Source organism: Cottoperca gobio, chromosome 8 (assembly GCF_900634415.1).
Source record: "Cottoperca gobio chromosome 8, fCotGob3.1, whole genome shotgun sequence".
Classification (NCBI taxonomy): domain Eukaryota; kingdom Metazoa; phylum Chordata; class Actinopteri; order Perciformes; family Bovichtidae; genus Cottoperca; species Cottoperca gobio.
In genome coordinates, this window is record NC_041362.1 from 9,523,526 (window position 1) to 9,549,527 (window position 26,002).

Here is a 26,002-nt window from a genome sequence, read left to right on the forward strand (position 1 = left end):
AACAGACACACACACACACACACACACACACACACACACACACACTCTGTTCTCCCTTTACTTTTCTTATTCACATACATGAACATTAGAAGATGCCTGTCCAGAGAGAGGGACAGAAACATGCATGCAGCCTTTTAGCTATTATTCCAGTCTGACATCGTCTACGTATTATTTCTGTCCTTTTACGTGATTAGCTTTTTGTATACACACATATGCTAGCAAATGTTTTAATTTGGAAAATGCGAGGTTAAAACAGGCTAAACTTCTTTACGACTTATATGTTTAATATATTATTCAAAAATTCACGACACTTGGAGGTCAAAACCGTGGGAGAAGGATATAGAAGTTCAAGCTTGTCGACCTCCAGCGGGTGCATTGTTTTTCCTGTAATTTCACTAGGAAGTTTGCTCTCTCTAAACACATTTATATAATAGGCCTCCATGACAGGAGTGGTGCTGTTTTATGCGTTTGTGTTGTTAGCATGGGACCTTGCACAACAGCTCCCAGCTTCGGGCCTGTGTTTGTTTGTAGGTGTAGGCGTGTGCGTGCATGTTGCACCAATCCCCTACCAGCATTCTACCTATAAAACACATGGGTGGTCAGCCTGTTTATTGTGTGGGTTTGCAAACAATGCTCGCTCATTAGGCTTGTACCAGTGAGTCATTCACAAGGGTTGAATCCACTTACAACCCTAACCTGAGTGTTTTCAATCATGATCTTTATTTCCTTTCTGCCTCCAGCTCACTGCTGGTAAGGAAGAATTCCAAGACCTCTCGTCCATTGAATGCACACATTAAACTGTATTGTAAAATGTTTTATTTGGGGTGGTGGTGCACTGTTGAAAGTAGCAAAGAGAATTGAATACTTCTATAGAAAGCGTTCATATTAATTATTAATCACATAATATAATTTAAGGGGCCTAGCTAAATTAAGATGGTGTTCATGGTAGAAACATTATACCTGCTTAAAATCAACATGTCAAAATTGTCATTCTGAGCATGTTAGCATGCTGATGTTAGCATTAAGCTCAAATAATAGCCTTTCTGTGGACTGCTATTAGTCAACAGAAATTAAAGAGGGAGCAAGAGTCTGGCACAAGAAATGTCCTTGTACATATTTGGCACTATACCGCTTTTGAAATGAATTTGCACAAATACACAAGCACTTGTACACACACACGTTGACTAATGTGTGGGTGATTATAATATCCATCGCAATTACGCTTGCACTTCCTTTTCTGTCTCTTTCCTGGAGTCCCCCTTCTGTGATCTCTCCCCTCGCACTGTTGAGTGATGGCTTAAAAGGAAAGGGAAGTTAATGACAAACATAATCCCCCCGTTGCCTGTCAATCTAATCCTTCCTCTTACAAATCAAAGGTGGAAACTACAAAAGAGACAACTCGGTTCATTCTATTTTTCGATATTCATTTAATGATAATATCACTTTTTCCACTTGTACAAATAATTTCACAGAATTACAAAAACAAAAAACAAACGATAAATGACAACGAAGAGCTTCCCAAAATAAACAGGGAAAAATTAACAATCACATTGAAAATACTTTTGGATATCTTCAATGTATTCTATTATACAGACAAATGTTCCAGTTGCATTGCTTGATTGTTTGTTTGGGTGGATTCTCAAGGCATCTTGTTAGCAGGGTACTTTTAAGTGTGCGCTAGGAATAGTGTAGAAAGGTAACTTTACAGATCTTCACAGATGTGTCTTTGGTGTGTTTGTCTATGAAGTAGGTAGAGTTGTTAGGGGCTTAATGTACTGCTAGCCATGCAGGCAGATAGATGGGGTAACTGATAGTAACTTGATGTCTGCAGGTCTTTGCACAAGACAGAGCACGTACTTGCATTATCACTGAAGTAGACAGACAGACAGACAGACAGACAGACAGACAGACAGACACACACACACACACACACACATACATATATATATATATATATATATCCATATCCATATCCATATCCATACACACACAAAAGGTTACTTCTTTGCCCTTTATAAACAGATTTGGATCTCAGTATTCTGTATCTGTACAATAACCTTCCTGTGGATCTCCCACTTTATATCTGTGTCCTCTCCACAGTATTGTAAAGAAGTTTGCTCCTCTTGTTGATCTGACCTTTCCATAGTTTGCTTAGGTGCAAGTAAGCAAAACTGGAACCCTCATTGCCAAGGAGAAATTGTGTACAGCATTACGCCAAGCATGCTATTTTTACTCAAGGGAAACACAATACACAACCACTATTTGCTTTGCTTGTAGTGGGCCAGGCCAAGTAATATATTGTACTCAAATTGTGGTTTAGGGAGAACATTTCCCTATCAGTGAATATAAATAATATATATAGAGTCTGAAGTTGTATTTTGCTGTATAGTCATGTGAGGGCTTACTGTAATTAAGGAAAGCTCTGAACTGTATGGAACTCAGTGCAGCACTGAAACAAAAGGGATTCTTTCAACTGTTCCCCTCTGTACCTTTTGTAATCCTGCTTACCTTCTCCCTTTGTGATGGCAAAGCAGGCTGAGGGCTTCAGAATTGAGAAGGGGGATTTAGTCTCGGGTCTGTCCAGACTCACATCTACTTAGACTGTCTGACATTCTGGGGGCAAAGCCCTTTGATTGACTTTGCTGGTACCAAACGAGTTTTAATCTTCAAACATTTTAATCTGCTGTTTTGTCTGTTAGTCACAAAAGGTGGGGTGGGGGGGGTGTAGGCTATAGAGGGCTGTTAACAGTCACAATGTTGCACAATAACATTTTTACATAAAGACACGGGTATAAAAAACACACATACAACACAAAAAAGAGTTTTACAGCCAAATAAAGCAATACAAGCATAAGCTTTTTTCTCTGCCCGACTTCATTTGGTGTCTTAAAGGTCATTCACAGCAAGCACTGGTCCCTTTGGGGCAGTATTGAGGAGTTACAACATGCAGCAAAAACAATTGCTGATGGTGTTTAGTTGGGCTGTGTGATGGGGAAACTGCACAACTCAATTTCAGTGCACTCTCCTTTATGAACACATAAACGAGGGCCTGAGGTGACCATGTCCCCTAACCCTAAGTTTCAGCCAATGACGACACTATTGATCCCAGCATCACAGCATGGGAGCTGAGGTGTTGTCATTCCAGCAATTTGAGTGAGGAAATATTATTGAAGCAGGATGCAGCATGTAAATGGAGTAGAGGCACTTTCAGGGATTTTTTTAAGTCCAAAGAACTGTTTTTGTTTAATGTCTACTCAGACAACCGAAGGGCATTGAGTTAAATATATGTCCAGTTTCTCCTTTGCTTGTTGACCGCCTGATACTGTGTCCTCCACTACTTTCACAACATATTTTGCTGCTCACTGTATTTCACCAGTGGGGAAAACAGAGCTGAAAAATTAAAATCCTCTTTTAGGTCTGAGTAGTCCAAGCCAGGTGTCAAAAGTAGGAAGGCTTATGTGAAGTCATATTGTTATTTGATGAACAGTGATCCTGTAGTAGCAACACCTCATATTCCAGATTGCCATTCTGAACAGCAGGTTCAGGGATATTAAGTTGGGGCTGTTTTTGAGGCAGTGCACCATTGTCCAAACCAGCCTTCACTCCATCCAACTCTAGCTGGGAGGGCTCACAGTCTAGGTCCAGGTGGCCCTTGGCTCTCTTCCTGCGAAGATAGCATACCACTCCCACTGCTATCGCTATCAGTACAAGTAGTAGCATGATGGCAATTGCAGGCACCAGCATAGTAGTCAACTTCTGATCGTCATACTGTGCATCATGGCCTGAGACACTTTCAGGAACCGTATGGGCCTCAGTGCAGACACTGTCTATGCCACTCGGGGCACCTAGTGGGCTAGCACACACAGTGTAGGTGGAGTTGGGCTTCAGACCTCTGAGTCGATACTCTGGGAAGGATGCTGGCAGGCTGAGTTGAATTGGCCTGCGGTCTGGCCCTGAGAGATTGCGATAGGTGAGGCGGATTCCACGGATGTAAGGCCGCATTTCAATGTAGCGGTGGAGGTCCAGCAGGATCGAGGTTGCAGTTGCTTCATGTGAGCTGATGTCAGGTGACTCTACACTGACAGTTGCCATGGGGCTGTCATTTTCTGGTGGTGAAGGCGGATAATGGTTTTGGACTTCACAATACATGCCAGAGGTACCATGTGGACAGGTACATTCTACCTGACCATGCTGGTCCAAACGACAGGTACCCCCATTCAGACAGGTCGGAGGGGGACAGAAATGCTGCTCCTCGTCTGGGTCTATGCTGCTGCTACTGGGCGATGCAGGGACATGGGGCAGGGGAGAGTCATCATCTTCGTATGTGGGGTTGTCACTGGCCCTGGGTGCTAGAATAGTTCTAGTAGTACTCGGAATGGTAGTGATAGGAACAGGCAAGGTAGTAGTAGTTTTGACAGTACTAGTGGTGACTGTAGTTGTAGTAGGACATCCAAAATCCCTGTGCTCCAGTCTTTCCAATACCTTTCCAGCACTAATAGGTGGGAAATGGCAGCGGGTTTCCTCTGTTCTCTCTAGGGTGATGCTCTGGGCTCTCAGCCATCTTGGGAACCATGCTAAGGTACAGAGACAGTTAAAGGGGTTTTCTGCTACTGTGAGCTTTGTGAGGTGGGGTAAGAGCTGGGGGAACTCTTCAGGGAGGCCTAGCAAACTAAGGCTGCTAATGTCCAATTCCTGCAGCTCTCCAAGGTTCTGCAAGTCCTGAACCTCAAGAGGACCCATGGGGTTCCCAGCCAGGCTGAGGTGAATCAGCCCCTGGGTCTCCTTTAGTGCTGAGGGGAAGGACTCAAGTTGGTTTCCCGAGATATCCAGTTCATGGAGGTTCTTTAGACTACCTATGAGCTCCTTATTCAAGCTGGTCAGCCCCACGCCACCCAATTTGAGTGACTCCAGGTTTGGGGTCTGGAGGTCTGAAGGTCCCACGGTGGGTAAAACATTAAAGCGAAGGTCCAGCAGCAGTAGTCGGGGCATTGTGAGAGCAGGCAGGGATGTCAATTGGTTGCCCTGCAGTTTAAGTTCCAGCAGGTGCTCCAAGCCATTAAAGGCTGTAGGGTGGATGGTCTCGATATGATTACTATACAAATAAAGGCGCTCAAGCAGTTTCATACCCTGGAAGCATTCCTCTGAAACGTGGGTGATCTGGTTGGATGACAAGTCCAGGTTTCTCAAAGAGGTCAAAGGTTCAAACACCCTATCTGTAAGTTCAGTCAATTTGTTTTGACTGAGGTCCAGCATCTCCAGGTTCTCCAGACCATCAAAGTCCTCAGTTGTCAAGCCCTCAATGCCGTTTGCAAACAGGTAGAGACTTTTTGTCTGTGGAGGCACTTGCTTGGGAAAGGTAGAGGAGCGTCTCTGGAAACATAAGATGGATTCTGGTGTGGAACAGGAGCAGTGCTCTGGGCAGTCGCTGGACAAGGTGCCATCAGGAAGGATGAGGAAGAGCATCAGCAGAGTGAGAAAGACCTTCATGGTGCAGACTCTTTCTCTCTCCATGCCTAGCCTAAAACAAGAAAACATAAAAACTGTCAATGACCTGCATAATCATCCAGAGAAATATATAGTAAATGTTGTCAGATTGTAAACAGGATACAACAGTAGTACACATAATATTGATAGGGCCCTGTTTGGGTTTAGTAGCATCCAGCTGTTGCACCAAAAAATGTTAGACAATTGCACCATAATGTTAAATCTCTTTAATAAAGCATATTTTCTCCCTATACGGCCTAGTTTCTAGACCAGCTATTGATTCACTGTGTGGTTCTTTAATGTGTTTCAAAGAGTGAGATTACTATCAAAGGTTTAACTTTGCATAGCCAGTGATCAAAGGCAGTCTTTTGTCACAAGTTCTCACAAACAATAGGGCTGTAGCCGTGACCTCAGGTTTCAGAGGGAGTTTTCTGCTAAACTCTGGGAAAGGTTGACGTAGTGGATTCTTGCCACGCTTTTCTGGCTAAAGGAGTGCCACATTCTTACGGCATTGATCTGTGTAATAGATAGTATTGCGGGTTGCCAAAACTTTAGTTTCCTTCCTTAATGATGCTACAGATGGTTATGTGCAAGCATATGCACAGCAACACATGCAAATACTATATGATAATATGTGTGTTGGTGTTTGTACATAAAAGGGTTTATATTTGTAAGCTGCCCACCCACTGCTATTTACTGTAGTGCACACACTGTGGTTGTAGTGGGGTCACAGTTAACCGTTCGCCCTATGTTTATGACAGACTTCATAGACTATGAAACGCACAGCAACAATGAACAAATCCAACTTGTTTCTGCTTCTGAGATGATGTATCAAATTAAAAACTCAGAGTAGCTTTGAACGTTTTTCTGTCTCTTCAGAGCCACTGAAACAGTGAAAATCACACACGCCCTCTCATTTATTCTCCAAAAACACTACTCTGGTCTCTCTAGTTTCATATAACCATATCATGTCAACTTTGTTTGGTTGTATGTCTGCCATGCACGTGGCCACACATCTGTGCATGATTTACTTTGTGGCATTCTAAACTTGAAGAGGAGCTTCACTGATAGCCCGGAGCTGCTTCTCCGACCAAAGACATAATATAAATAACACACGCGTTCTATGTTGTCATCACGCAGACTGACGGCCTGTGCTGCTTGCCAGTGCCTTTTAATACCGGATGAAATGGACAGAGACTGTAAATAGTACTGTTGATCATCAGGAAGATATGATACTTTGATTTAAGCCCATTTCACCTGAACCCAAGCCTTCCAAAAACAAACACCCTGGTAGAGCGTCAACACAGTATTTGAAAGGGCTGAAAAAAAGGGAAAGGATGATAGAAAAGAGAGGAATGAGGGGAGATAAAGAAGAAACTAGTTGCCGACAAGAGTGTGGCAGTTTATCATCCTCTGCTATTGAGTGAGACGGCCTTGGGGGAAAGAGGCAACATCTTTATCTGTTAACCATTTATTATCTCTTGTTTTTTTCTTCTCCTCGGGGAGTCAATTGAAAGCACTTATTTGTCCTTAATACAAATTAAATAAAAACATTCCCTGGTGTACTGCAAATATTTAAGTTAATGTCATGATTTAAGTTTATTGATTGGGGGTTAGGGTAGTGAATGGTTTGATATCTTCAATCTATCTACATTTATGATGCTCACAAGCACTGTATGTTGGTCGACTTGCACGCTCGAGGGAGCTTACTTTAGGGCCTTAAATGGTGCAGTTGTTGATGTCTTCACTGCACAAATACCTGAATGGGAAGCCAAGTATGTGTGACCTACAGTTTTACCAAGATGAAGCACACTCACAGAGAACATTCTGTTCTCACACTGCTTACCTAGGATTGTGGACCATTACACAAGAAATAGAAAAAAAATAGAAAAATATATTTTCATCATTTCCCTTTCTATCTTGGGACTTTTGTTCTTTTCCTCCAAAGTTACAGCATTAATATATGTTTTTGCACAATGTCCGAGATATACAAACATTGAACCAGGCTGTGGAATCACAGTTGCTCCCTCAAGATTTCCTTTTGTTTATACCAGAATTTGAGTGTGTTGTGGTTAGTCATACATGTTGGGAAATAAATGCACTTTTCTTTTTTACATCTCCCTCTGTCCAGTTCTCTTTACTATGTGCTGATTTTGTTTTTTGTTTTTTATTTCAAAATGTATTGTTTCATGAACGCATTTGTGTCATGAACGTCTGAAAACAGCTGTGTCTGTCCTCTGTTAATACAAATTGTTTTTAATCTAATTGTATGTAACCGTAGCATCAGAGCCACTGCCAACTCAAATAATGTCTCCTTTTTGAAATTCATTCACTGCTCTTTCCTTTCACTCTGTCTGTTTAATGAAACATTTTCTTTCCAAAAGAAAACTCACTGCATCAAATTTCAGGGCTTGGAGAGGAGATCAAGGGTTTTTTTTTTTGTGGGGGGGGCATCAGAGAGGCGGAGGAAGGGTATCATCTCATCACACCACAGCTATGGCATTTATTTTTTCTTCTCTTTCAGCATACTTTCCGCTCCTCCTTGAAATTGCAACCTCCTTGGACAGATTCCCTGATGTCTTATTTTTCCATCTCGAACTAAAAGCAACCATGGCATTCGCCTGAACCCCACTGCTAACATGTTACTCTTATTATTCGGATAACTCTTTCAGACAGGGCAGAAATGGTATTCTGTGCAGCCAGATGTCATGACCCTACTCAAACCTCATGGCTTGATTGAACAAAGCAGCTAACTGGTTTTCAGAGTCAGCACCTGCTAACGGCATAGAAAAACTACCTAAACTTTGGCAGCCATGTAGAAACATTTGGACCCGCTTCGTGTTGCAATTGTATAGAAAATCTTTTCCAGAAAGTACGATAACATATAATGCAATTTGCTGTTGTCTACAGTTAAATGGGCAGCAGAGGTGAAGGGTTGTAGTTATCCCATAATTTACACACAGGTGAGTAATTACATGGTCATGGTTGTAAAGGGTTTTTGGGTCATGCCTCAGTAGCCTCGGCAAAGTCCAAAGTAAATACATTGTTTTCGCTCCTGTTGGAAATAAAAGTTTTAATCGAAGCTATCAATAATAACTACAATTATCAGTTTATAAGATGGCCAAAATATTTTTTAAAATAGTCACAGAGAAAAAGGCAGGTTTCAGTTCAGGGCTAAGAATTGATGATGAGAGAGAAAGTGTGGCTGCTGGCCTGCAGATGTGTACAGAACAAGGGAAAACAAAAGGATTTGTGAAGATAAACAGGAGATGAAGGGGTTAGGGAGAATAAGGCAACAGCTGGAGCGTATGCAGATGGTCTCACGTTTTCAAATCCTCACTGTGTGTGGGGTGCTGCATTTCAGTTTCAGGATTTTGCACGTATGTGTGTGTCGTAGATTGTACACATACTTTATGTTAAAGGCTGCCTGTTCAGAACAAACACTGCATGCACTTTATTGTTTGTCTGAGAGAAGTATCATGTGTCTGAAGTTGTCCAAAAAAAAAATTCCTTCCGGAGATAGAGAAACTTGACTTTGGTATATTATAATCAGGGACAGAGACGGCTATAAGGGTCCGGTGCCAGAAAATACAACAACATCAAAGCAGCCAGGAGAGATAAAACTGAGAATATTTTTCTTAGAAACTCAACATGCTGATGCTAACGTAGCTCCCCGAGGCAGAATGTTTATTTGAGTGTGCCTCATTCCAAACTGGGCCAGGCACATCTGATAACCCAGTAGAGGAGAAACTGTGATGGATTTGGATGAGGGGGGGGTTGCAGATACAAACCATAGCTTGCTAAGTAGGATTCTCCTGTTTTCTTTCTTTCTGGATAAGAGTGACTTGTGCAGGTCTTATCAGTGGGTAAGATAAGGCACAATTGTGGCGTCACTACAATCATCAGTATATGCCGTCTTTAGTGACTCCTGACTGTGTGACTTTAACTTAAGTGTGTTGAAGTGAGTGCAGGTGGAGGGCCCAGAGAGAGAGATAGTAGAAAGACAGGCTTGTCATCCTGCACAAGAAGGAATGCCCCCCCTCCTTTCTTGCCTTCCTCCTCCTCTCTTGAGTTGTAATTTCCTTTTCTCTCCCCTGCGTGCTTGTTGAGACATTCCTGAGACAGGCAGCAGCTGAGCTTGAAAAAGTGAGCTCGTCTGTCTCACTGGCTTCGCATTTAGAGATTAACAGAGAGTCTTTTTACGTGTATTAACAGACGATGGATTGGATTAATTATATTGCAGCCTATATGAATGGAAGTTTAAACATCTGTATGACTAGATCTGTTATATAACAATTGTTCTTACATCTGTGTTTTTTTTCCCTCCATTCTTGAGTCTTGGTTTGCGGCTTGTATTAGAATAAAACGTGTTGGCTGATGAGTATTTGGAATCACCCGAGGGGCATAAACGGTAAAGAGAAAATACTAGGAAAGAAGCATGGGAACGTCCTTACGCAACACTCTTTGAAATACGTGGTCAGCCCTTTGAAAAGAAATGTTAAAGAGGCAACATGGGCGGGAAAAAGGAAGGAAAGCTCAACAACCAACCCTTCTTTTCGGATCACTTCTTATACCACTTTTTATTTTCCTTCGAGATGAGTGAGAAAAGAAAAGAAAAGAAGGGGAACCGTGGAAAACAAAAGTAGGTTTCTGTCAACAAGGGGCACCGCGGTGGAGAGATGGATAAGGCCGGGCTTTGGGAGGGTGAAGTGGGCTTTAGCAATTAAATCCCGGCAGGCCATGCGTCAAGAGCCCTTATCTTTATAGCTGAAGGCCAACACTGAGGGACAATGAAGGGTACAAGAGGGGGAAGGAAATTGAGGTGTGTGGATGAGCTGCAGTTCACTGTGCACTTGCATAATGCGCCAGGCCAGAGACTACAGGGGGGGCACCAGGCCAAGTCACCGTAAGGGGATAAGGCCGCACACTACAGAGTGCATACTCCCATTAAAGAGGCCCCTTCTCTTCTGGGACTTAATCTATTAAAGGGACAATGCTTGTGGTATGTGCATTAGAGTATGAACTACAGTGTTGTAAGTCTGGCGGTTCAGTTCACTGGGGTGCACTACTAAAATATTCTACTGTAGCAGCTCTTGTGTAGATTTACTACAGTAGCACAGGGACATGACTTCACATTGGTTGTGAATGATAATTTAGTCCAGAGAAAAGCTAGTGTGAGCCCTCTGACTTTCCCAATTTTGCCACTTTCCCCCTCTCACCCTATGAGAAGACAAACGACCAATCCTCCAAACACACACTCCCATATTCCCAGTAAAGTAAATTATTATTATTATTTTTAAGGAATGTGGTAATTCCTCTCTATTGTAGTGCTTTATTACTGCACCGCAGTAAGCAAGCAGGATATGTATGTATCGGAAAGGAAAGCATGTTTGGTAACGAAAACGTGTTGGCATCACTCTAATAGCTTTTTTCTTATGTAATTTTGTCCTGTCAAGGTAAAGTGTATCTGTCAATCTTAGCTTAGATATATCTAAAATGCTTACATTTCTGAAAAGACAAACAGCAAATTATGAGTCTCAACATCAAGAATTGGCTGCATATGTAATGCCAGCAGTAGCCTTTCAAAAAGAAAAAGAGACAATATTCCAAAACATGCTCTACCAACTGTGCACTTGCATCAAGGTCAGAATACACCCACAGACAAGGGAGAGGCAGACATGTGGAATGAAAGAAGGATGATAGCTTAATGTCTGTCGCTGGAAATACTCATCTTGAAGCCACAATATCATTGCTATGCTCTGTAGTAGTATGAAAGGGGATTAGGGGCCGTAGTAGTTATACAATGTGCTGCACAAACAAAGCTTTCCAACTAGTTTCAGCCTGACCACAGGAAAAGACCCTGTAATAGTCGCATCCATCGTGCATCAGCTCTGCCCGTGCTGATGGATGTCAAATGTTTTCTTTTTTTAATTAACTCAAGCAGCCACTTAACCAACAGGCGGGTTCCTGTCGGGCTGCCTCCTACTCACAGACTTTAGTTTTCTTATGCCTTCCCTCGTTCCGCACCTTTTGCTCCATACATTCTGCACATCTAAATGAGTTGCAAAGCAGCTTATTATTGGTGTGAAAGGCGACCCTTTTCATCTCAGGATTTATGCTTCTGAACAGGCCTGCATATAAGGACAGTGTGAAGCCTTACCATTAGAGCCTGCAGCTGGAGGACTTGAAAGACAGCATAATATACAGTCCAGGGGTGAAAGGGAGGGTAGTAAAATAGTAAAAGTCTCAAAAACAGTGTATATTTGCCGCACTATAAAAGGGATAGGGGGCAACTGTTTGGTTTTCTCATCCAAGTAGGTAGTAGGTACTTTTTTCGTTTCCATTTGTGCTAAAGAACTATGTTTCATTGTAAAATATCAACACAAATGAGTAAAAAACGAGAGACCTGAAAACCAAACAGTCAGTCCTCTGCCAAGTTAATCTGGTCAGATAGCATCAGTCCAAAGAACAACAAAGCCCATGAGGCAGAGAGCGACTCCTTGAGGTCAGAGGTCATGCTCAAATTAATGTTCCCACTGCTGCTCAGTATTCTGTGTCCCGTTGTAACTGTGGCCCAGACAACACAGATAACAGGCACCGTTAGACACATGCACACACCCAGCTCCGATTACACACACACACACACACACACACACACACACACACACACACACACGTACACCTGAAGCTTGCTGGTCCTTGTCTACACAACAGGTGCTTTCTCTGCTCCTCTATGGCAACATGAAACCCAAAACCTTTGGAGTGTGTCTGAGTAAATGATCCGACTTGCGCCAAAGCAGAGCAGAGCAGAGAGAGCAGAACGGAATCAGGCCGAGGTGGGCGGCCGGTCAGCCAAACTAGACCAGAACTGGGACTCTGCAACAGCAAGTCTGGCACTATGAGATTAGAAAAGGAAATGTGGACCATTTCCTTTTGTTTTATTGCTTATGGATATGAAGGATGGTGCTGTAGATGCTAGACTTGATTTTGCTTTCTATAAAGGCACATGAGGAACCAGTGCATCCAGGCACAGGATGCACTGGTTGAGGTAGACTCTCTCTTCTTCTCTCAGTGTACACAAAGTGTCCTCTTGTTTTGCTCAGTAAGCAATGTCTCAGCACTGACACGCGTCTTTTATCAGTGCACCCTGCCCTGTGACCTCTCGGGGACAGATGGTCCCTGAGGTCACATGGCGTCTGTCTGAGATCTTCACCACAGGACTCTCACATTACACAGACACAAAGGATTTCAGTGCACCAGAGACAACATGGGCCTTCATCTGTTTGCTCCTTAAACTTTTGTCAATCTTGTTCCCCCTTTATGCGGTGAACTATATTGTTTATATTGGACCTGGCTTGAGAGTAGAGTGGCACAAAAACACTAACAACACCTCTCTGCCTTACTTACTCTATGTCTCTTACTCCCTCTATTTCTCTGTTTATCTTCATTTATCTTTATCTTTTCTCCCACACACAGCAGCAAACCTCACCATTGCAATACTCTCTGATGAGTCAAAAAAGACTACATCACCAGGAAACGGTGAATAAGACATCCTAGTGTCAGAAAGCTGGACTCTCTCCAGGCCTTGGCTTGTGCCTTCGTAACCTTTTCACGCCTCCTTCTGGAAACAGAATTTCATTGAACTGGCTCCATCAACACTTCAGGTGTGTTAGAAGACTGTGAACCTGGCCTCGAGCTGGAATAGGGTTGTGTTTGTGCCGTGTGTGTGCTTGCCATTTGAAGTTGCTGGATGGACCAGTTATATCAGTCAGCCACAAGTCTGGATTGATGTGTGCACACTCCCGACACTCTGTCCAGCGCTTGACTTTCTTTCAAGCCCCAACACGGCTGCAATGCTAGTTTGTCACCTGGCCACCTAAGCTATATCCACCTGATGTGAAATACAGAATGTCTCAGAGATTGTAAATGTACACGTTTTATATCCCTGATGAAAAAGAATGTGGGAGTCTTTCTCTCATTGTCAGGACATATTTGGACCGCACGCTTAAACTATCATTCTTCTTGTCTTTGTATAAAAGATCAAGGGAAGGACAAAGCTGGATGTTGACGCTGTTTTTACCTTTGTTGCCGCAGTGCTGTGTAAGAGTTCAAATTGGAGCACAACTAAATTAGAGGGTGTGTACGAGTCAGGAGTCAGGCAGGCACGCTGACTGACTGTCGGACCAGCTGACTGGCAGGCTGACTATCCTTGTTAGACAAACAGTGTCACACGTACTCGCTGACGAAACTCTTGCACATTATCCATCTGTCAGCTCATTTGTCTGGATAGTCTTTCAATTACTCTTTAAACATACTGTAGTTACTTATCTGAGTATCTCATATGGCTTGCAGGAAGTTAAAAAGGTCTCAACTGATTCTATAGAAGAGTTGAACTGCATTCCTGTCAAAGCGTCGGTGTTAAACGTGCGTACAAACGCTCGCACGTACGGCTGCGCGTTGGACAGTTAACAGGTGCCACTCTTATTTGACACATTGCGCAAATGCTGTCTTCACCTGTCGCTGCTGTTCACCTCTTTCCTTACTCCTCAGGTTTGTTCATGCAGCTGGCATGAGTAGGACTGGATCTGATGAAAAGCCCTGCAGGGCCTCGATGCGACTATGTAGCTGTCAGAGTGATCGTTAGGCTGAGTACCTTGTGAGACCTCGAGGCTAAAGTAATGGGATGGTAAACAGAAATGTAGAGTAGTGCTATAGTGCAAACATCAACTCGTTCTATTGTTCATAAAAAACTTGTAGACTTGGACCAAACTCATACAAACTCACAGCTGTACTCATGCTGTACACATCTGTAGTTATATTAAGGTCTCACAAAACTTTTTTTTACATTCAACCAGGTATTTATTGTTGAACTCATTGACACATGATTCATTGGTTGTTGTTGTTCACTATTACTCATGACACGTTTGGTAGTTTATGTTTCAATGGAGTGAGTATGGTTTGAAATCTCTTCCATATTCAGTTGTCAGTGTCATACAGTAAATACTGTTGTGCACCTACAGTAAATATAGCACAAGAATAGAATAAGAAAAGAATAGAATAGAACTTTTCTTGTTTTTTTTCCTCTACTGCAACCTTCATGTAAAGACAGGCATTTTGCGGTGATACCTGTTTTTCAGGGCGCCTCTTTTCTAAGAGTTACCGTTTGTGATTTTTCTTGTACTTCTGGCCTGTGGGCTTTTTCTTCCTCGTAAAAAAATAAATTAAAAAAAGAAAAGCCTCAGACATGTGCCACACAACACAAGATAAATGTGAAATGGAGATCACTGCTGCTGATTAGGATGACACAAAGGAATTTATTGTGAAACTGCTGCCTGAGTTGGTACTGCGCCAGAGCTAGTGAGGCTGGCTGGCAAACTAGCTATCGAGCATCACAGTTCCCCCGCCCCCAACATGCTTCTGCTCCATGGCCTCGGGTGCCCTGCCTTTACCTCCTGAAGACTGTTGACTTGTTTGTTACATATTTCTACCACAGTGTGATTTTTCTTTTCCTTTTTTTTGGTAGTCAAAGTGGCTTCTTAGACACGCATCTGATTTGATTTGTTGTCTCATACGCTTGTATCTTCTCCATAGCTGGAGAACAGTTGTATCCTTTATCCTATTAGAGTAAATTCAATTCTCATTTTCCAATGTGAAGTAAGTCTGACATTGAATGCCCTTTTTGATGTTGTTATCATAACATTTCACGGATAAATGTCACAGCAACGGTGAGCCAACATCAATCTTTAATCCCTAGTTTGATTATCACGTTGACCTCCATACTCCACTGATTAAACAGGTGAGCTTCACCATGTTAGCGAGAGTAAAGACATCCGTCAGCACCAGTCTATTAAAACATTAACGTTGAACCTCAACTCTCCAATTTGCCTGCAGCAGGTGCGCACTTCCTGAAGGTTCCTCATAACTAGCACAAACAATGTTGCACAATCATAGAGGAATTACACAAAACACAAACTCCACCCCAGGCCTCTTGTTTCCATTTATCCCACATGGGGCTCCTTTTCTAAAGGACCATATCACTGCAAGTTTTAGCCCTTAAATCAACAGATTATGTAACAGTCTGATTTCCATACTGTGTGGATATCTATGGAGGCTTGGGATGATAGAAAAAGCATATTCAAATAAAAGAACATGCATGCTTGGCTTGCAGAATAAATAACTGTGATGTAAAGTATATGATTTGTAGTAAATGAGAGCAGCACTGGTTAACGTGGTCTTTACCACGACGCCATTTATTGGCGGCCTTGGTGTGGATATGAGGGAGATCTGTGAACAGGATTTGCGCCGTGTGTCTGTGCCTTACAGGTTAGTCACACTGACATATACAAACGACCTGTCAGACCGCCACACAGAGAGAGGGGGAATGAATGAAGCTTTGTTATTGTAGCAGTGAATAGCAATTTGTCTTTATAAAGAGCGGTTTATTTGCTTTCACATCCGTTCATTCACGTCATTAGTTAAGTACATTAGATTCCTGAGTTGAGCTGTAACACACAGTACAATGCGTACCTGTGTGTTTGCTCACACGTGTGTGTATGTGTGTGTGTGTGTGTGTGCAGATGTAAATGAGTCTATTTGTGTTAGAGTATCATGGAGCACCCTTGTTTGCTCTTCCATGATGGCTCTTGGGTAGAAATATTAACATTAATAACCGACAGTTATGCATGTTTGCCATGGTGTCAGGGCATTAATGAGCAGCGGACTGAGTAGGGGAAGTGTGTTAATGCTGTTGTTTCACCTTCATGTCTAGAAGTTTAACACAAAGCGCTACAGGCCACATTCCTGGGAAACACAGGCTGCTAATAGCCAAAGCAACAGCCAGACATTTGGCTTGGATTCGGAGCGTCGACACTTGCGCGCACTCATATTTTACTACAAATACATACATTAGGTGTGACAGCGATGTGAAGTCAGCACACAGGACAAATGCAGGTATAAACACACATAACGTGCTGTAATTCATCATAGTGTGTAACAGCTTTGATGTTGAAACCAGGATTAAGGCAGAAATGTTGTATGTTGGCATGAAGGATTGACGGAGTAGCAAATAATTTACAGCTAGCAGTACAAATTCCTTAACCTGAGGAATGTTTGCGTGCATTAAAGGCGAAATTCAACCCCAGAAGAAGAACTGCTTTCTTCGTCTCTGTTTTCCCTGAGGACGACTGCGCTGCTCAGACAGAGGTGCAGAAGCTCAATTAGCGAGAGTAGCGGTGTGCGTCCAGAGGCTACGGTCTTGTGTTGTGTATGTGTGTCTTTACAAGCCCACACAGTTCCTGTCACAGCTCATTGACAACTAGCACAACACAGGAATGAGGCAGGACAGAGGTCGAGGGGTGTGTAAAGTAGAAACAAAAATCAGAGCAGCGGCTTTCACCAGTGACGCAATGATAGGCGATAACCCCAGCACATATAGGCGGTTAATGAGATCTGGGTATGTATCTCTTTAAAAAAAAACTGGTTAAAGTGGCTGCCTAAAACTAATCTGTTTTTGTTTTCATAAGAACATTTAAAAACTACGAGCCTTACACTTACTGTAGATGTTTAAAGGTTACTCTGTGTGTGTGTGTGTGTGTGTGTGTGTGTGTGTGAGTGTGAGTGTGAGTGTGAGAGCTGCTCTTGTTCTCCTGCCAGTCTTGTTAAGAGGCTCAGAGTTGTGTGAAAGAACCCTATTGAGGAAGCAGGGTGTTACAGTTAACACAATAAGGACCGCCAACAGTGTGTGATTTAGGTTTCTGGATGCAAATATTCAAAAGGAGTGTATTATTAGGATGCGTGTCATTGCTTGTGTAATCCATCGTAAACTATCTCTGTATTCTGATGATAAACCTTTCCTGATGTTAACAGAAAGTTTGTATTCTGCCGGCCACATCTGATTCATAATGACACAGATTACTAATACAACTGTCAGATTTAATTTAATGCTTCACTCACCCGGTGAAGAAGCTTCCTCCTCTACTCTGGCTCCACTTTTCTTCGTTTCAGTTCTTCTTTCCCTGCAAATAACAGTTGTACTTATTAGCCAAATTTGTTGCATATTTCTTTTTCCTTTTCTTTTTATCTCCACGTAAGAACCCAACCCCCCCCCCGGGTCATGCATTGTTATTGGTCCTCAAGCAAAACAGGAAGTTTTTTTCCTGTTAATTGGGCGGATTCCAGCTGTGTACGGGAGCGTGCTGAGCGCTGGCAGTCCGTGTGGCAGCACAAGAGAATGACAGAGCGGGAGAGGAAGAATGCAGGCCGACCACTCTGCACTCTGTCAGCTCCTTGTCCTGTGGTATCAGCCGTGGCCGAAAGTGGCTTTGTGTGTGTGTGTGTGTGTGTGTGTGTGTGTGTGTTTAGAGCGTTGACTCAAACCTAACACAAGACGTATGGTATGATCTGTAAAGATTAATTGAGTTTCACCCCCTTAAGCTGCTTAGTGTTGTGCCATGAACTGTAAAAGTGATACACATTTGCTACAAACGTGTGACAGAATTTGACGTTTCTCATAATATTTCAAAGCAGGTATAGTTTTACTTCACTGATTGACTGTTTTCACTCAAAAGGGATGTGTGCCTGTGCTTTTCCTCAGTACGTGTTTTGATAGCGTGTGTGTTTTTGTGTTTTAAGTCGAGCTAACCCTGCCGAACAGGCTCTCAGCTTTCGTAAATTAAAGCCGAGAGCCGTTTTGATTTCATGTCATATTCGTGTCATTAACCATGACCACAGAACGGATTGTGCAGTGCGTCAATGTGTCCGTTGCTTGGAATGAATACGTTAACTTGTTATCAAATTGTTATTTTTGAGCGCGGTCATGGGATCATAAATATGAGGTGGTTTTGGGGAGAACAAAGTGACCACTTGATTTTTTATGTTCATGTTTTAGGAGCAGCTCGCACATTTCTTTCTAATGGCAGACTTTTTAAGTTTTCATTTAATTGATTCAAGGCATGGTCATAAAACAGCTTTGGAGATAATTAACTGAGATGCACACAGTATCTCCCCTGTTCCCGCAGACTCTTAACTATACACCTATTCATAGTGAACACACTACACTCACTCTTCCAGTATCTTTCCACTAAGCAGTGTTTTTTAAAGCCATATTTCATATTCCTAAACTCTGAGTCAACAGAATAAGTACCAAACCACATGTTGTACCTGATTGTGTAACACGTGAATTCTCACTCCACTTTGCATACACCGTCTCTGAGTCACCCGGCAGGTCCCGCTCGCTTCCACATGCAGAGCGCAGTGTTTACATCTGAAAATAATCTGTCACAGTCCGGCGCTCGATTTTGCTCGCTGACCTGCTGCGGGGCCTTTGCTGCACTCTGCGTCCGTGTGTTTATTTGTCTGTGGGACTGTTTTAACAGAGGCCTTCTGTGTGTGGTTTATGTGTGCGCCTAGTTTTGTGTAATTTGCATTAATTTCACTAATCTGTACAGGTAATGATGCAAGCTTGTGAAACAACTGTGTGGGGACTCGCGTGCGCTGACCCTGCTGCGGTCAGTTTCCAGAGGTCACTGTGTCTCCCCCTCACACAATCCCCTGACTGTACTGTAAATATTTAGCTTTCAAAGTGGAACTCTGCACTCAAAATAGATGCAAATCATCTTTACCACTAAGCTTCATGAATGACTGTAGCGCTTTTGTAAAAGTCAAAACGGTTGACACCAATATTCCTGTCGTGGTAATGCCGTAACAGCTCCGGCCGCCTTCTCCACTTCTTTCCATTTAATTTCTGCAGACTGTGCACTGCCAAATCAATGGTCGTATCTTTTAACCTGCCAGTACCTCCTATTCACCGTTATTGGTTTAAGTAGCTATTTTTGTCACCGATACTTTTCAGCCTCTCTGTCCACTCTCATGTTCTTTCTTCCCCTGTTTTCATCTGTTAAACATAAATATCGCCTCACCCTTCTCCTCCTCTGTTTCTCCTCTTTCTCTGTGTGTCGCTCCCTTTCTCTTCCCCCATCTGGTTTAATCTCGTCAAAAGCCGAGCTGAGCAGTCTGACGTTAATGTTAGAACCGGCTTTGTAGTGGTATCATCGAAATTGTCCAGCAATCAGCCCAAAGACATCACTGTCCAAACCCTAAACCTCCAGAGAACAGGGGATCGACAGAGAAAGGTTTGGTGTGATGCCTTGTTTGATATTTAACATGCTTCTTGTATGTTGAATATGTATACCAGTGACGAGCCATGACTTGTGGCACGGTCCCGACCGCCGCGCCGTTGATTGCAGCGTTGAGTGATTTAAGATTCGGGCTGATACACGGTGGCATTCGGATATACACATGCAGGCACGTATGCTAGCTGATTTGTCTCTCAGGCTGCCCTCCTGCTCTCTCACGGTGCGGACAGCAGCAGATAACAATACTATTTATGTCCTTGGCTGCGGACAGGAATAGACATTAAGCAAAAGGGGAACGGAGAACTCCAGCGTCGACTGATGTAACGCGAGAGAGCGGCTCTGCGCGTATGTGTTGGCTTGTATGTACGACGTGCCTACATGAGAGTGTGTGTGTGTGAATGTCACCACTTTCTTTGACAAACAAGGTGCTGGACACTCGGTGGCGACCGGGCACACACACACACACACACACACTAACCCACAGGTACATGAGCTCGCACATTTACTCTGCCGTCTTATCATTAAATCCATATTCAGTAAAACATTAATGTTCATGTCAGCGGTTAAATATTTGACCTTCCTCTCAAACGGAGATCTGTTTCTCCCACTTCTGGTTTTGGTCAAACAGTATAGGTGTGTCTGTGTGTCTGTGTGTGTCTGTGTCTGTCTGTGTGCCTTTGCTTCGCTGTTACCCAACAAGATCTGGTTCAAGGCTCATTTCCTAATTACAGTGCTGGCCAGAGGTAATTACAACCTAAGATTAAGAGCTGTTTCTCTTCTTTTTACGGGCCCACTGAAATGCAGCAATTTGCGGTGGCTTTCTGGGATGAGCATCCTCCCTCTCATCCTCTCTCTCATTTTCCATCTGTCTCTCACTCCACTCCTATCCCTCAATACTTCACTGGAGTTGGTTTAGGAATTTGGGGGATTTTTTTGGCTTTTTGCAGATTTTCCAAGCAGAATAAGAAAGTTAGAAAAATAGCTGCGTTTAACGTAAAGCTTGAGAGAGCGGTTTCTTTGACTCATCTGCTTTAGAAGATAAACAAACGGGTTAAATCTGACAACAGTGAGCATGTGTATGTCTGTGGACACGGAGGACAGCAGTTATTTGGGGTTTGCGCTCAAGCTGGGGCACTACGAAACCCTCAGATCCCTTCGCATGTGTGTGTATATTTATGCAAGGTTTTGAAGTGGTTCTTCTGAACGCATCATTTGGCTGCATCGGCAAGCTCTTCTTCAATTTAGCTTGGCAGGCGTACAGGCTGGGGTTTGCCTCCACATACCGCTGGGTCAGCATTGATGTGTGAGGCTGAGGCCCTTGAAGCCGGTGGGTTTTATTTAAGACGCCATTTTTGAGAAAGAGGCTCTTGGTTGTCAACCAGGGAACGCCCCCCCCTGCTGTGCAGCACCTGACGAGGGGCACGCTGAAGCCTTTAATTCTGACGGAGGAAGAATTTGTAAATGTCTCCCTCACTATTGCACTGCAGCACTGCTTGCAAATTGTGATGAGCCCTCCCTTTCACATGGCCTTGAGAAAAACAAACACACACGCACATGTTCACACACTTATTCAAACTTTCTGCCCTGTCGACTTTCCTCTCTCTGCCTGCTGTGTGAGTACCCCACTCTAGTCCACCTCTGCTACCTCCACCTCCCCATATCCCTCCTCTCCTCCCTTCCTTAGGCCTCCGCGCCTCAGCACCTGACTTTTAACCCTCTAATCCCTCTGATGCAGAGGGTAAGATTCTTCAGGCACTGCCCCTAATTGGCGTAAAAAAACAGAGCTCTGGCGATACGAGGGACAACGTGAAAATCTTCTGCTTTCATCCAGTTTGGAAAAAAGGAGAGTGGCAACACTAAGTGTAAAGAATGTGTGTTGTGTTAATAAGTACATTTACAGGCACAACAAGCTCTTGCAAAATGTCCAGCAGATCTTTTTAGACATGTCTCAACACAACAAATGAAAGAAGCAAGCTGTCAATCATCGGCAGCAGAAGATTTTGACATCCGTCCTCTTTTCACCCAAGCTCTTTGGCACAGATAATGAAATGGCGTGGTTTTGTTAAAAAGAAAAAACGGATAACAGTACAGGCTGATACAATGTTGGTAACCAGAATCTGGATGGGTAGTGTGGTTTCGACTTAATTGCTTAAATTGGGTTGTATGACAGAGGGCTCTTTTGCCTTAGTCATGCTTCCCGTCCACAGACCGAAATTTAAGTTCAAGAAATGTCTCGTGGGACAGATTATCCACCCAGTGTGCATATGCGTCTCACATAATGCTCACACCAGCACCGACAACTGCACATTTAATTGCCTAAGTGTCACCATATGTTATGCAACTCATCTTTTGACTGGCTGTGAATTTCACATCACAGGTGAGGAGACACAACTTTACCTCATTTATGAGACTTTTTTCCGTCTGTTTTGTTAGCAGTGAGACGCACGTCAGTGTCAACAAGCGTCTGTGCAAACACAACAGTCTGCTGTGTAGAGAGTGGAGCAGAAAGCAGCGGGATCAGAAAACAACTACACCGGCACAACTGCTCTCTTGTACTGTAAATGTTACAATCTGTGCATCATAGTAGCCGGAAAGTTCTCCACATTAGGGAAGGATAATTGGTCTCCTGTGGCTGCTTCTGCTGTGTCTGGTAGCCTAATATAAACCAATTACCACCATTATATACTGTCAATGACACAGTAGCTTCTCCTATACCATAATGACAGCCTGTGAGGAAACACACGGTCGAAGAAACAAGCGGTACACCGGGGTAGGGGTTAATAGTGGGGGCTGTAGGAGTAGTTTACGCCGTCCTGTTTTGCCCCCAGGAAAGATTAGGAGATTTTGCGTGCGTGTTTGGTGGGGGCTGTGTAAAAGATGGTAATCTGACTGAAAGCTATTGGGGTCGTGGTCAGAAGACTGTTCTTGCATGAATTAGAGGAAAGGCATCTTAATCACGGATTCCCAGTTGAGTCTAGGAGCTTCTGGTCTTTCATTTATTAAGGAATCATTACATTTCACTGTTATTGTATTCACAGAGATTACATCCAGCACCGGTTTGTTAACGTTTCTGTGGTTATTACCCCGGCAACAGAGCACAAACACTTTGTAAGGTTAAAACTTAAGTTTTAAAAACGTCTTTGGGACAAAATGAGAAGAAGTTTAATATATTGGCACAATATTCGGTAAGATGAGATGACATTATCTGGAGGAAACAGATGCACTTGCAGTTCTTTGTAACTTTTTGGAACAGTGATTTGTCTTAAAATGTTGAGTCATGTCACTTTATTTTCGGCTGGGTCACTCAGAGATTTCATCTTTCAGGAATTTGACCTTATCGCTCATTGCTCTGGTGCGTACACACTGAAGGAAGGTGATGTCTCTAATTTCGGCTTGTACCTATCTTCACATCTGAGCCAGTGTTTCATTCGTCGGTCTGTCCACTGCACCGCCTCCAGCTAAAAGTCAAATGATTGATTCAATCCAGCTCTTGAACTTGTTCATACTTCAATCAAAGTAGACTATTTTGTTTTGTCACTTACATTAATAAAGAAGTCACTTACAACAGTAGCAGCTGTTGATAGACATCTTTAATATCCAGGGATGGCACCAGCCATGCTTATGACTGAAACACTATATGACAAAGCTAAGACATTTCCTTGTTTTCTATCCATCCAAATGGTGTCACTGATTTAATTTCTTCGTGAATTCCTAAAGATGTGTTTATGTTCTAGAGCCAGCACAAAACCACATCAAGTCAATGCATCACTAATAGTCAGGCTTGGCATTGGCACTTTGCCTAACTTAGAGCATATTTCCTCCTTAGTTTTTGTATTAACATTGTAAAGAGGTGATCCTCCAACACTGTCAGAAAAAAACACATGGAAGCTGTGATCTACAGTATGCTGCAGTAATGTTTTGGTGGCACCATGTCACCCTGGATAATATCACCCTCCACTTGTCTCCAGATATGATGTTGCTGCTAAAATACGAAGTGTATTGACTTTGCATTATCTGACCCAACACCATTGAAACGCTTGTGTCCTATTGAACTTTCTGTTGTGGGACGTCCCCCCCCCCATGTGTGGGTCCAAAAACAGCTTTTCCTCTGCGGTGAACTCGGCTCGGTGCGGTCTAGACAATCGGCTCGGCCCCTGCATGCTGCACGGCGTCCTGCGGTCCCACACCAGCCCGCCACATTACCGCCCCGACTGCTCCTTTTGCTCCGCGCACACGCTCGCCTTTTACTCTTTTCCCAAATACTGTTTTATTGTCAGTATTTGGTGATCTGTAACTTTAGTGGCGCACACCTCGCCAATATAACCAGTTACATCCAATAAGTCACCGATCATGTTGATTAGTAACTCCTTACAACAAAGAACTACAGTTTTTGCTTTTTGCTTTTTGTTTTTGCATTTTCCAGGGATGCTATATGCATTGACAGAAAAACTATTCTTATAACAGTTTATACGCTGCGCGTTAAATAGCAGCAAAAGTTTTTGATAATATTATCAACTTACTGTTGAGCAGAACTGAAACACGGTGAGTTTTTCTAAAGGGAGTGTACAGGACACACAAACACAACTTAAAAGAACACCGATGTGTGGTGGCGGCTTATATTTAAAAAGGGACATAAACCTGACAAATAATGTGGATGTTGCTCTGAAAATGATTCAGTTTATTAGTGTAGTTAATATATTAAAATGCATTTTTTTTTGTTTAAGTTATTCCTCCCAACCGCATGTGTCAACATAACTTTGTTTACGCGTCTTAGCGCACGTCTTTATCCTGTTCCAAGCGTTAGAGCCCACAAAGTATGGAATGTTTATCCTTATTTATCAGTCAAAGCAGGAAACTCTTACCCTGAACTTCGAAGAAGTAAAGTTGTGAGCGCAGTCGCGCTTGTGTCTTTATCCAAGCGGAGCACTTCACCGATATAACTCCAAGACCGTGTAGTTTTCAGTGTGTGCGCTGTCAAAAAAACGTTTCTGTGAACGTATTACACTTGTAACAAACGGTCTTCATCAAATCCCTGGAGAGATACACCGACCTCCACGTCAAGGAATGCTCTGGTGCTGACTCCCTGGACAAAAAGCGCTTTATTGGTGAGCACAGAGGAGAGTTTAAGCTGAGGGATGGGAGGGGCGAGGCGCACCGCAACACTCCTGCACAGACCGGAGAGCAGCGAACAACTCACCTTGCAGCTTGGCTGAGTGCTAAGGAGAGGTATTCCAGCTTCCTTTTAGTTCGCTATATATATATATTAATGCCTACCTGCACGACCTGTTTTAAACCAGACACATTACTGGTTTAATTAATTACTGTTCAGAGTTCAGTTACATTCTATTTTGAATGAGTGTTTCCTTAATTACTACCTTGCTTTGCTTTTTGAAATATGCAATTTAATCAGCTCCTGTGCAGGACAAAAGAAAGCAACTTGATAGGCTTCAACATTATGCTTACAGACACTTTGAGAGGGAAAATGTTGGGACCACAACACAACATCCCTTTAAATGACATACCATAGTAAACATTTGTGGTAAGGAATATAATAAATAAAATAGAAATGCTAAGAAATGTACATTTTTGAATGATTTTTATCTTGTTTGCACACTTTATCTCTCATAAGAGGGACTGTTCATTGCCTCCAGTCTAAGTGCAGTGTACATTAGCACTGTTGCACATATGGTCGCTTCATTCTATTGAATACTTCCTAACTCTAGTGACAAACTACCCGTCGGCAGCTGGCAGCTTATGTCAATGTCAGCCAGTCCCAACAAGGTGCAGTAAGGTGATAGCTGTGAGGAACTGTGTCACCTCCAATGTGTACTTTTAGCCACATGTCACAGAATTAACCAGAAACCCGAAGCCTCTTGTGTAGAGTGCTTTAACATTTGTATTTGTTTGACCTACGTGCTCATGCTGAGCTTCTGTTCCTTTCCACATCTTGACAAGAAACAAATAAATAAAATGAAACCAGGACAAATTTCTCCTTGTGGTGATGTCACTCACCGGCCTCGTGCTGAAGGCGCACAGACTCCCACAAGAAGAATATTCAACGAACAGGCCCAAAGGCCGTCCCACATGTCTCCTGAAACCACCCCCACCCTCTGGAGTATCCTCTCGAGAAGAGGCACTTTACTTCCACTTGTTGAGGCATATGTATTTTGTACAATTTACTTTGTGATAGCATGTCTCCACAAAGTCTCGTGCCTTTCTCCGTCTGCTCCTACTGTAGAACACACACACACACACACACACACACACACATGCACTGTGCCATCTGTAAGGCATTACAGTAAATTGCAGGAATAGAGAAATGATTTCACGCACGTCCCGCAGGGTCCAGATGCGGCTCCTCAGTCGTAGCAAAACTGAGTTTTATG

General features: G+C 43.0%; 2 protein-coding genes across 4 annotated transcripts in view; one reads left to right on the top strand and one right to left on the bottom strand.

Moving 5' to 3' along the window:
• LOC115012096 (mitochondrial import inner membrane translocase subunit TIM16-like) overlaps positions 1–26,002 on the top strand; it is a 103,807-nt gene that overhangs the window by 47,625 nt on the left and 30,180 nt on the right. The window lies entirely within an intron of this gene.
• vasnb (vasorin b) lies at positions 1,394–24,592 on the bottom strand. 2 transcript variants are annotated; one of them, XM_029437557.1, is made up of 3 exons: positions 24,479–24,588; positions 17,437–17,498; positions 1,394–5,518 (listed from the first exon to the last, which is right to left on the bottom strand). In XM_029437557.1, the coding sequence occupies exon 3, from the start codon at positions 5,509–5,511 to the stop codon at positions 3,439–3,441; it is 2,073 nt and encodes a 690-aa protein (XP_029293417.1). In that variant the 5' UTR covers positions 5,512–5,518; positions 17,437–17,498; positions 24,479–24,588; the 3' UTR covers positions 1,394–3,438. The 2 variants fall into 2 exon arrangements, with proteins under 2 accessions (XP_029293417.1, XP_029293418.1); XM_029437558.1 differs by lacking the exon at positions 17,437–17,498 and having other exon boundaries at positions 24,479–24,592.

Bases quoted from the DNA above. Each gene is read 5' to 3' on its own strand.
- vasnb (XM_029437558.1), bottom strand. From the start codon at position 5,511: ATGGAGAGAGAAAGAGTCTGCACCATGAAGGTCTTTCTCACTCTGCTG.